The sequence below is a fragment of the Symphodus melops genome, assembly GCF_947650265.1.
Source record: "Symphodus melops genome assembly, chromosome: 8".
Classification (NCBI taxonomy): domain Eukaryota; kingdom Metazoa; phylum Chordata; class Actinopteri; order Labriformes; family Labridae; genus Symphodus; species Symphodus melops.
The window spans coordinates 2483985-2495791 of record NC_136698.1 but is presented as its reverse complement, the minus strand read 5'-3'; the positions used below and the strand labels follow the sequence as shown (position 1 = coordinate 2495791).

The 11807-nt window shown below is 43.1% G+C and overlaps 1 protein-coding gene across 1 annotated transcript; it reads left to right on the top strand.

Annotated features, from left to right (window-relative positions):
- Nucleotides 1–1473: 1473 nt before the first annotated feature.
- Nucleotides 1474–9881, top strand: depdc1a (DEP domain containing 1a). The gene is made up of 12 exons (XM_079349885.1): nucleotides 1474–1682; nucleotides 2911–3176; nucleotides 3283–3427; nucleotides 3571–3695; nucleotides 3825–3955; nucleotides 4056–4103; nucleotides 4381–4518; nucleotides 4978–5976; nucleotides 6966–7138; nucleotides 7222–7398; nucleotides 8372–8578; nucleotides 9251–9881. The coding sequence occupies exons 1-12, from the start codon at nucleotides 1635–1637 to the stop codon at nucleotides 9377–9379; spliced, it is 2586 nt and encodes an 861-aa protein (XP_079206011.1). The 5' UTR covers nucleotides 1474–1634; the 3' UTR covers nucleotides 9380–9881.
- The last annotated feature ends 1926 nt before the right edge of the window (nucleotides 9882–11807 follow it).

Here is an 11807-nt window from a genome sequence, read left to right as displayed (position 1 = left end):
TGGGATCGATACCTTAAGGGCTTCATTTCCCGTTGAAGTTATTTCAAATAATTTGATGGCTTTATTAAAACAAGCACAACAAGAGAAGAGGTAACCACACCAGGTTTTTCACAAAAGACGACCCATTCTTAAAATGAACTAACTTTACTCAGGTGCTTGACCTTCTTTGTGCAGAATGATGATGTTTTCAGAGTTTACCTTTATATGTTCATTATTTTAGGGGAAATAGTAGTCCCTGTTAAATCTGACTTTAGGACAACAATGTTCTCACAGCTCGTTCTGATTCACAGCTTGAGTCAATATGCCAGAGCCACAAGTTTGATGATGGACTTGATGAGTTCATACAGATGAGCCTTCCTACATTTGGTTTCTGGGTCAAACTGCTGAATCTACAGCTAATTTAGACTTAAAGCTATTTCTTTGCACTTCCTGCTGTTGTGTTCTTCTCTATATAGATCCTTTCTTGTGTTGTATACTAACTCTCTGATGTATGTTGCTTAATTAAATAAAAGTGTCTGCTCAGCCAATTGTAGAAATGTAAATCCTGAATTTTTCATTGGGAGGGATTCAATGTGTTTTTAATGTCAAGTATTTTACAAGGTAACTAAACAGTTCTAATATGATAATACTTTAACAGACACTGCATGTTGTCCATGCAGCATGTTCTGACTTAGTTGTCTTTTAGGTTTTTTGTGGCAGAAACTTGATTGATTGATTGATTGATTGTGTTAGTGTACTCTTTGTTGACATTAGCATGTCTATAGAACTGTCTTTTAAACAATCCTCATCCTCCCAGCATCCATCCCTTTGAAAATGCCTCTAACTAACACTGTCCTTTTGTCTGACCTTTAGCTTTCTTCCCGTTGTTATGTTAACGTAGTAAATTCCATTACAGTGCAAGTCAGTGAATGCAACACAGCTAAATGCCTTCACTGGTCCTCCTCAATACTAGAACAGCAAACAGCATTGAATTTCAGTGATCAAACTCTTATGAGAAATGTGTCTTTATTCTTACTTTGTTGAAAAACACACAATGTATTATTCTTAAGTGTTACATCGTTTGGGACAAGAGCTGCTCACATGTCTGTCCATGTAAAGCTTAATCGTTTCCTGTTACTGAAAAAACTAGAAGGCTTTAAAAAAAACAAAAAAAAACAAAACATGAACCACCCTGAAACAAAAGCCATTTCTGTCCAAATGTCTCAGTATTTATAACTAACTCATTACAAAGCACATTTACACAACTAATAATAAAATGATTAATAATTTAAAGACCCACACAACATTTAAACACATGATCAAAATCAATCCAGAGAAATGTAACAGAATAAAATAAAATTAAAAAAATAAAGTCTCTTTTGAGGTTTTGATTCTCTATCCGACGCAGATTGACGCTCGTCACTTGACACAAGCGCCGTCCAATCAAACTGACGCTGGCCACGTGACCAGAGCGCCGTCCAATCAGGTGGCAGAAGAACACGGCTCGTAATTTTGAACACAGACAGAACACAGAGAGAAGAGAGCAGCCAGGCCGAGCTTAAGAGGGATTTATTATCGAGACTTCCTGCGACTCCTCATTTACAAACTTATAGATATGTTTTAAGTCTCTTGATGAAGATTTGAAGCTGTTAAACATGAGTTCTCATGTTATCACCCCTGGACCATATCGAGCCACCAAACTGGTGAGTACACTCTGAACTGGGAAAGGTCAAAGGCTAGCTAACCTGCTGCAAACATTGAACTCTGTTCATGAGAAATATCAACTCTTCAAAACTCTCCGAATGACTGAACAGTTTATATCTAAAACCAAAAGGGAGTCAGGTCTTTAAAACAAAGTAGAAGCGTTAAACCGTCTTTATTCCTGATTTAAAATGCTCTTTTATCACATCTGTCTGCTTCTTTGGTTGTTAAGTCGTCGTGTAGGCTGTTTTCACTTTGATTAAATCAATCATTTCTTTATACATCGATTTACATAGAACATGTTAGAACAATGACTATCATGCATTCTACATGTGTTATTAGTCTTTTAATTAAACCTGTATGTGTTCTTGTAAATATGATAGTTAAAAAAATATATTTCAGGAAATTAAACTGTCACAGCAGCTCACAGATGAGACACAGCAAAAGTTTATATTGATTAATAAAATAATGTCTAGAAGAAAAAATGCCGTCCTCTAGATTGAGAATATGTGCTTGAAGCAACATCCTACATAAAAATAGAGAAATGTATTTTCTCCTCATAATAAATACACCATGATGTTCTTTCCTTTCATGTAAATATGTTTATTCACAGCAGTGTGAATAAAGTATTCATGTGTTTTAGAAAAACTGTATGAGCCAATTCTGACATTTAAGTTGACATTTACAGGACAGTTGTGTTTAAGCAGAACAACAGCAAACATTAAAATATGAAAATATAATATATAAAGTAGAGATAAAGAACAAGCAGACAGCAGGAAACTCAAAAGGGGAGAGTCGTAATTTAGTTGTTTAATATTGGAAAAGTAATTAGTCAAAGATTAATGAGTGAATGTTTTCTATGTTTTTTTTATGTTCTGTTTCTGCACCAAATCTGTGTTTGCAACATGTCCCTCCTGAATCAAACAGTCATCAAAAGCTGTTGGTTATTCTCCATTATATCGACAGCAGTAAAACTAAAGTAAAGTTTCATCTGACTGCATCCAAACGATGTGCAGTGCGTTCCTTGTCCTGGTACCACGGACCTCCAACCGGCCAGGCGAGAGAGCGAAGCATGTTTGCAAACACAAAATGGAGATCATTAGTTCTGTTATGAATTCAAACTTGTACAGTGCATTTATTATGCATTGCAAACGCGATCATGATGCCACCCTCTATCAAATCTCTCTCTGTTCATGCACTCATCAATCGGCACCTTTTTCTCTCTTTCAGTGGAATGAGGTGACTCGTTTGTTTCGGGCCGGCATGCCCCTCAGAAAACACCGGCAGAACTTCAGACACCACGCCTCCTGCTTCACGTCCTCTGCCGCGGTGGACTGGCTGCACCAGCTGCTCCGTAACAACAGCAACTTCGGCCCTGATGTCACGAGGCAGCAGACGCTGCAGCTCCTGAAGAAGTTTCTGAAGAACCACGTGATCGAAGATGTGAAGGGACGCTGGGGCACGGAGGACCTGGAGGACAACAGCACGCTCTACAGGTTCCCTGAAGAAAACCTTTTGCTTGATAATCATTTTTGAAGAAACAAGATCATCGTATGTTTTTCAAGGTTGTTAAAACATCCTCGTCATCTCTTTTTCTCCCAGATTTCCCTCCACGTCTCCGCTGAAGCCCATTCCCCGTGCAGCTCCAGCCTCAGCCTCCCGCTCCATCAAGAAACGGCCTTCATTCAGGGACAAGGACGTTTTCTTCAAGTTTAGGAGCATGAAGAAGCAGGACAAGGAGACACAGGTGAGCTCCAGTGACACCTGCTGTGTGCAGACAAGCTCTCTAATCAGTCGCCTCCACGATGGCGACATATAGTTGCAGGTTTACTAAAGATGACGAAACAAGAATTGATCGGTGCTGGTCCTTGCCGTCTCTGTGCTTTCTAGGAAAATGTTGACCCCGCCCTCCAAGCAGGCGGAGAGCGTCAGCCAATGGGAGCGCAGCAGGTGCCGAGACGAGAGCTGACAGTGGAGGATGAACAGGAGATCTGGAGAGACATCGCCCTGACCCAGTACAGTCACACACACATTCACACTTTCATGGTCACAGACATGCTCTGCTGTTGGTTATATTTTAAAAACCTGTAAAACTCCAGAGAGAAGATTTATGACGATGACGAGCCTTGCGTGTTGTTTTTCAGCCTGCAGAGGATTCTGGGAGTTGCGTCTCTCGATGAGGTTTTGGACCAGCGCTACATAAACCCACAGAACATCATCTACAATATGACCAAAGTCAACAAGCACGGGGTGGTGACCATGGACGACAAGACCAGTGGGTTTATTTTTGATTTGAAACGTTCCCCGCCGCCTACCGACAGTTTGAATTACAAACGTTGTCCTTGGACCGCTCTGACCTGTTCTCGTCTCTCCAGGTGACCTGCCTCACTGGGTGCTGTCTGCCATGAAGAGCCTGGCCAACTGTGAGTACAAGAAGCTGCTTAACGGCAACATCCAAAGAATTGAGCCACTGAGGAGGAACATTTAAAAATGATTCTCTTTTTTGTTTACACGTAACGTGTCAACACCTTCATTTTCTTTCCCCAAAGCGCACTAGAAATGTCACGTGCACCTCTCGAGTTTTTATCGAGGGGATTTGTTCACTGCTCTGGGTTGAAATGTGCTCTAAGTTCAGGGGCCGAGCTCTCCTGTTTCCTTCTTTGCTCTGATGGCCGCTGTAACATTCTCGTTTATTTTCAGGGCCCAAGTACGACAGCGAACAGCCGTCGTATCCCGGCTTCGAGAGAGACGTCTTCAAAACGGTGTCCGATTACTTCTACAGCCTCCCGCAGCCGCTTCTCACGTACGAGCTGTACGAACTGTTCATCAACGTGCTGGGTGCGTATCCGCATTGAAAACATCAGACGGTGATGTTTCAGTGTTCCCGTGCAAACTTTGTTGTTTGTCTGTAAGGAGGAGCAGATCTCATGATGGATGGAAGAGAGGCGTTCTTTCAACCAGGGCGGCACATTGACACAACATGAGTTTCCTGTAAAGTTGCTTTTGATGGAAGTGCTTTGAACACTGTTAGTTTTAATGGATGCTGATTGTGTTGCAGGGAGATCAGGATCAATTAGATTGAGTCCTGCAGGCATGCTAACACTTTGGACCGCTAACTCTGGATGTTCTGAATCTGTTTGTCTGTTTTTTTGTTGTTGTCTCAAACCAGCTCATGGTTCTGCATTTACAGTAACATTTGAACTAACTTAACCCTCTCCCCTCCTCTTCACTGTCTGCTTGCACTGACACTCTGCCCGCACCGCTCTGCTCTCTCTGTCTCTCTGCGTCCGCTCTCAGTGTTTTGTGGGTACGTCGCAGCGCCCGCCAAACCTCAAGGTGGGAAACGAAAGAAGCATGACCTCCCCTCGGACCCGCCTCCTCCCAAAGCGTCTTTCCGCTCCACGGAGTGTCTCCTCCTGTCTCTGATCAGACAGGGGACCTGTGACGAGACGGAGTCGCCCATGAGAGATGTGCTCGGCGGGAAACTTCAGTCCCGGCTGGCGGCGTTGAAAGGAGGTGACGGTCAGTTTGGAGGAAGCTGCATCAGCTTGAGTACGGTTGTTTCTGCGAGGCCACGATCCAGGAGTTGTTCCATGGAAACTATCCTCGACACCTCTGCCCCTCTCACCCGGCAGCAGCTCTTTCTGTCCAATGAAAGCTTGGCGTCCTGCGCCAGGAGCCAGGAGGACGGCGCTGCAATCACAAGGCCACACTCTCATACCGACTTCACATCTGTTCCCAAAGCAACATCAGCCGCTCGTGAATCTACGTCAGGAGTCAAAACCAGAAATAGACTGTCTGTGGCGTCTTTCACGGGGGCGTCGGGGGTCACGCATAGGTTGCGTTCCTCACGGGCTCGCAGCATCGGCAGCTGTCTGGACATCGTTGAAGAAACAAGAGAGGAAGATGCGAAGGAAACGAGCAAGTTGCAAGACCGAGCAGCCAGCTGCCTCAACGTGAACACTCCCGCACTCCAGCATCACTCCTCCTCCTCCTCCTCTTCATCACGCTGCCCCTCGCTGTCCTCCCTGCATCCTCCCTCTTTCTCCTATCACCCTCTCTCCTCTTCATCTGCTGCCGCCAAAGCACGAGGGTCTCACGCTGCCGCCGCCGCACCCGGTGGACCCAGGCCCGCCGCCAGCACCTCTAATCTGAGGACGCTCTATGCACCCGCTGTGGTGCGGCGCTGCCTCAGCTCCCTGGACGTGTCGAAGCCGTCTCGGCTCGTCTCACTGCTCAAAGCGCCCAGCAGCAGCAGCAGCAGCTCCCAGCCCGCTCAAAGCAAGCCTGAGCAAAGTAAGAGCCTCTCCCCTCTCCCTGTCTGTGCGTCTGCTCGTCTAATCACACTAACTCCATCTGACATCTAACAGCATGCCAGGTTTTTAACTTCATAACACAACTGTGCTCATACTCAGACACGAGCAGGTTCAGAAATGAGGAGCAGTTTTTTGGTGCTCGATTTCACCATGCAGCTTTATGACGCTCTGAAAACCAGAAATACCAGTAATTTATTGAAGGAAGTCTCCGGTAATAATGGCTGTAAACAAATACAATGACTCAGCAGAACACTCCTGCTGGGATCTCTCCTGCGACAAAATGTGCGTGGTTATTTTTGTGCACTAAAGACTTGAAGGGGAAACAATTTCATCACGAGCCAAAGTAGTCAAAATGATCCAGCAGTGATGTAAATAAAACTTAACTTCCATGATAGCTGGCTGCTCGCTGCAGTCACTCGTTTTGTAAAGGTGTATTTAAAAAAGGAAAACTCGTGAGCCTTGTTAGGGTAACATCGAGGTCTCTCTTTTTTTAAATGATTGTTTCACTGCTTTCTATAAATGGACCTTGTCGATGCTGCGTTTGCTCAAGTGACCTTGATTGAAACGTTCTGCATGTCCGAGCCAATCGGTGTGCGTTAACGCTTAAGTAGGAGCTAAATAAATCCTCTGAAACATCGTACGAGCTACAGTCATTTCCAGTTCAGACTGAGAACAAGAGAAGAAGTAGCGGCGTCCGTCTTCCTGGTTTGAGCGACGGGAAAGTTCCTCCAATCACAAAATGTTTCCGTCTGAGTGACGGGCTTTACGCCGTCAACATACTTTCAGTTTTTATAGTTTGTAGAATATTTCCTGACTCACCGTAGCTGTAGTTTCATCCACCCGTCCATTCATCCATCATATCTAGTGAATGAGATGTAGCGGGGATGGATGAATGTGGAGTGTGTCTTCATCGTTCGCCCTGCAGAGCTCTCTCTCTCTCTCTGTAACTTTCTGACTGTGTGTATTTAGGCCTCCTCCAGCCTCACTGTGAGCGCGTTGCCATCGAGGCCCTGCAGCTCTGCACGCTGCTCCTCCCCCCCGCCTCCCGCAGGAGACTGCAGCTCCTCATGAGGATGATGTCACGCATCAGCCAGAACGTGGACATGCCCCGCCTCCACCCCGCCATCGGCACCCGAACGCTGGTCAGAGACGAAAACAAACATCCTACACCTGTGTAGCTGTTTTATTCGTGTGTGTCGTTAGTCACCTGCACTTTTTGTTCCAGATGGTTCACACGTTTTCCGGCTGCGTCCTGGGCAGCGCTGAGGAGTGTGATCTGGACGAGCTTCTCGCTACGAGACTGGTGTCATTCCTCATGGACCATCAGCAGAGCATCCTCTCAGTCCCCGAGTACCTGCTCAGTGCCATCAATGACCACATTCAGTACCTGCGTGAAGTGCAGGTGCGCCCTTTAAAAGTTTTGATCTGGCATCAGCCGAAGATCAGCTTTTAACATCATCCTCTTCAGATCAAGCAGCAACCTTAAAAAAGGAAGCTAATGCAGAAGTTTACAATTCTGCATGTTGTTGAGATGCTGCAGAAGCAACAGAAGTCAAACACACATCTTATTTAAAAAAAAAAACTTTTTTATAAAGCAGATATTAACATGATTACAGCCTGGTTCAAAAAATAAAAAAAGGTCTGATTAGCTCACGTCTAGATCGGGACACCCTGAACGTAGGGCTGGGCAATAAATTAAACTAAATCGACATTCGGAACAATGAATCGATTTAATGTTGCCCATGTCAATTATTTCAGTTATTTTCATGGCAGAGTCACGGGACGACACGTCCATATCTGCAACACTGAAGCAATGTCTGTCGTCTTGACACATCTTGTTTTTAGGGAAGACGACACCGAACAAAAAGAAGTCAGACGTAAACACTGCCGAAAAACAGTCAAGAAATCCAAGTTGTTTATTTTGTACTGTTTAAGAGAAATGAATTTCTACTTTAAAACTAAACTGTGTTAATTTCACTTCAAGCGATGCTTAGATTTCAGTTAAAATATTCAATAAATAACCTCACAATAGTAAAATATTCACGCTTTCATTAGAAACAATCTCCCAGTTTAATATTAGAGTATTTACAGTAGAGAGAAAGGGGAAAAAAAAAAAAACACATTATGCATTCATTGATGACATCATTATGAAGGCGTTCACACTTCACACACACAGTCCTGATATTCACCGGAGGAGCTGCATGTTTGACCTGTTGGCACCATCTCTTGTTGTGCTGTGAAATGTTGTGGTTGCAGACGATGTAATTGGGTAACTATCTGAAAAATGTCAGAGCTGATGAAGCATGTCTGACTCATCGAAAACAAAGTCTGCTTATGATTTATAACACGTGTTTCTTTCTCTCCTCTGGTTCCAGGTCCCGGTCGATGGTGTTACTCACGCTGACGTTGGCGATCCAGTTTGCGCTCCGATGCCGATGTACGCCTTCTGTCATCAGATCAGCGGTGCCGAGTTCGAACAGCAAAAAGCAGAATCTTCTCAGAAAGCCATGGAGGATCTGCTGGAGATCCTGCTGACGGACCAGAGCCTGAGTGAGAAGGACAGACGCAAGAAACTGAAACAGGTGAAGATGAAAACACACTTTAATGCCCTGAGTCTTTTCACATGAACGCACAAATATAATTTTTAACTTCCCCTGTGACATACTCATCCGATGTTTTACATCAACCGGGAAATGAATCTTTATTTGTGTAGCGTCTCTTCATGACAAATCTAAAAAGAGCAGGTCTTCTTCATTCACCACGAGCCGAGCACTCTTACAAAGCACAGATTGAGACAGGCACAGCTTCACCCGTCACAACTTCTGACAAATAGACCTGGATATATTACTTAGCTTGATGCTAACACACGCTGGAAAATGCCAATACCAGGCTAACAGAATTAACATTCCTACAATCTAAACGTAGGAAATGATCTATTGCAACATACTCAACAAACACCACCATGTTCTTTTACATACAGGCAGACTCTGTGGAGACGGACTTTTAAAAAAAAAAACTAAAAAAAAAACTGCTGAGTCATGCTCCAGTGACGCTGCACGCCTCGCTCTTTATGTCTCAGTTCATGGGACGGCTCTCTCTGCTGGATTGTGATGGATTCATGAGCACTTTTTGTAACATATCTACTGAATTTTATTGAAGCATTGTTGGACATTTTGCCCAACGATATCAGAATGAATATCTGACCGTCTCTCAGTTTTGTTTTGTTTTTCATTCATCATTCACACTTCTTTTAGTTTCAGAAGCAGTACCCGGACATCTACAGCCGACGCTGTCCCCCCTCAGAAAGGGAAAACAACAAACCAAAGATTAAACCTCCGCTCCTCAGCATCAAGAAGACCAAAGCTTTCAGCATCAGGAACTAAACTTAAGTGTGCAGGTGACGCCTCCGCTCTCTGCTCTGGTACGAAGACATCGGAAAACTGACTCCTCTGTGCAGCATTTATCTTTTCCTTGTTACATTGGAAGTGTTTTAACTCCTGTTGTGTTTCATTTATGAGCTGACTTCTCCAATGATATTAGTGTGTTAAAGTTGTGTGTGTGTGTGTTAATGTTGTGTGCGTGTCTTGACAGCTGAGTGTAATGAAAGCTGCACTGTGTTAAAATACATGTTAGGGTTGTTGTAATGAAGCAGGTTTTTTCTTCTAAATTTTAAAAGAAGGATTTTCTTTTTAGCCTGTATTTCCCCCCTTCACCTGATACTGACACGTGTGTGTGTACGTGTGTGTGACTCTGTTTTCACACATACACTCCAGAAAAGTTCAGGACTACCACCTCCCTTTTACACACGGGGAATTTTCCTGAACATATTTCCCGCTGCCTTCTTACATCAACTCGCCTGCGTGCGTGCATTCGTGCAGCTCTCACATTTCCAGGAGTTTTCGGTATGTGTGTGTGTGTGTGAACACAACTTTATTGTGTGTAAGAAGCAACTTGGGAGAGAAAGATGCAACTGTGACATCACTGGTTCACCTGGGAATGATTAGACTTTAGATTTTCTATATTTATACGAACGATGACAGTGGGAGACATGTTTGCTCGAAGAGTTTCTCTTCATGTTTTTAGACTTTAAAGATTTTGTATCATTGTGTCTGATGTTTTATTTTAAACTCATTCTGAGCCTTTTTTTGCTTTCTCAAACTTTTTACTCTTGTCCTTTTTAATTTCCCTTTCTTCCTCTTTTGCTTCTAATGTGATTTTTTTTTTTTTTCCTATCTGGATATTTTTAGTTTTAAATCTTGATTTTTTCTTTTGTCATGTTTGATTCATCCCTTCTTAGTGTGTTGGCTAGAGTGATATTTTGCACTGGATTTAGACAAGTTAGCTCACAAATCTCCATAAAGTTAATTTATAAATATTTAATTCTCCCTTAAGAAGGTTCAACTAGGCTCCCGTCATGTTAAGCTTGACTTAAACTGTCTCACTGTCTCCTTTTCTATTTATCCTATATGAAGTATTAGTGCTTTTCTGATGTGTGCTGATACCTCAGATTAAATGTGCTCATGTGCACTCATCAGTTTTACTCCTCATGTACATTGTTTACTATGCAAACCCTGGGAAATAAACGTGTTCAGCTGTTCTATTTAAAGTCCTTTGTGTCCAGACTCCAGATGCTTTATGTGGGTTTAAATGTGTAACCAATTTCTTCAGGTTTTAAGAGTAATACAAATGGAGGGAATAAAACCTCATATGCATGGAAAATATGTAAAAAAAAAAGATATTTTTACAGAATATTTGTAAAGATGCCACAGACCGTAAATATTATTGGACGAAGCCCGGGTGACGTCACCAAACTGGTCCTGCAGAGGGCTCATCAGCAGCAGCCGCCATATTGGAAATGCTGTCAGTCAACTTGACGACAGACTGAGAGCTGCAGCTCAGGCAGTTTTAAGCCTCTTGAAAAGTAGACCGGTGAATGCAGGTAAGCACGCACCTAATTATGGATAACACATCATTTATAAAATCAAAACTGAGCTTTTTAAAACAAATTCATGACAATAACTAATCAGACATTTAGTTTTATTGTAGCAGACTAAATGGTTATTTATGCTTTTAAAAACGTCTTTAAAAAACGGACACTGGATGAACTGCAGGATTTTAAATTGCATTGGCTTTATTTTTCAGGACTTGTGGTTGCCCCTTGAACGATACACAGAACTTCTTTAGAGATAGATAGAAGCGGGTATCAGCTAAGGCTGCACGCTGTGTGTGTGTGTGTGTGTGTGTGTGTGCGTGTGCGCGTGTGCGCGCGTGTGTGCATGTCTGACTGAATGTGTATGTGAAGCTCCCGCAGTGAGGTTCTTCAACTTCGAGAAAACACAAAGTAAACTTAACTAGGTGTAACACCCCCCTCTCAGGTGCTATCAGGTTACTACAGAAATCCCAAATCAATGACCAAACAAAAAGGAAATGGACACAAAATTAGATAGAAAAAGAAAGGTGCCAAACGTTTATTGATCATGACATAAAATCCCCGTGTCGCCTTACATAATAATAGCTGGCTCAATTATAGTCGGGACCACTGAGGAAGTGGCAGGAACGACAAACAAACAAAACCCCAAAAAAAAGGACTAGAAACCAAACTAACCCCAAAACAACACCAAACTAAACCCACACAGTAAAAGCAGCAGAGGGAAACCTGCCCGACTCCCTAAAACAGAAATAAAAACATTAGTTCCCCAACCAAAATCCCCTATACAATATAAATTATAAATTACAAAGCATGTCGGCTTACCCGTCCTCCCAAACTCAGGACAAACAAACATAAAACACAGCCGGCGTATAGCTGGCCCC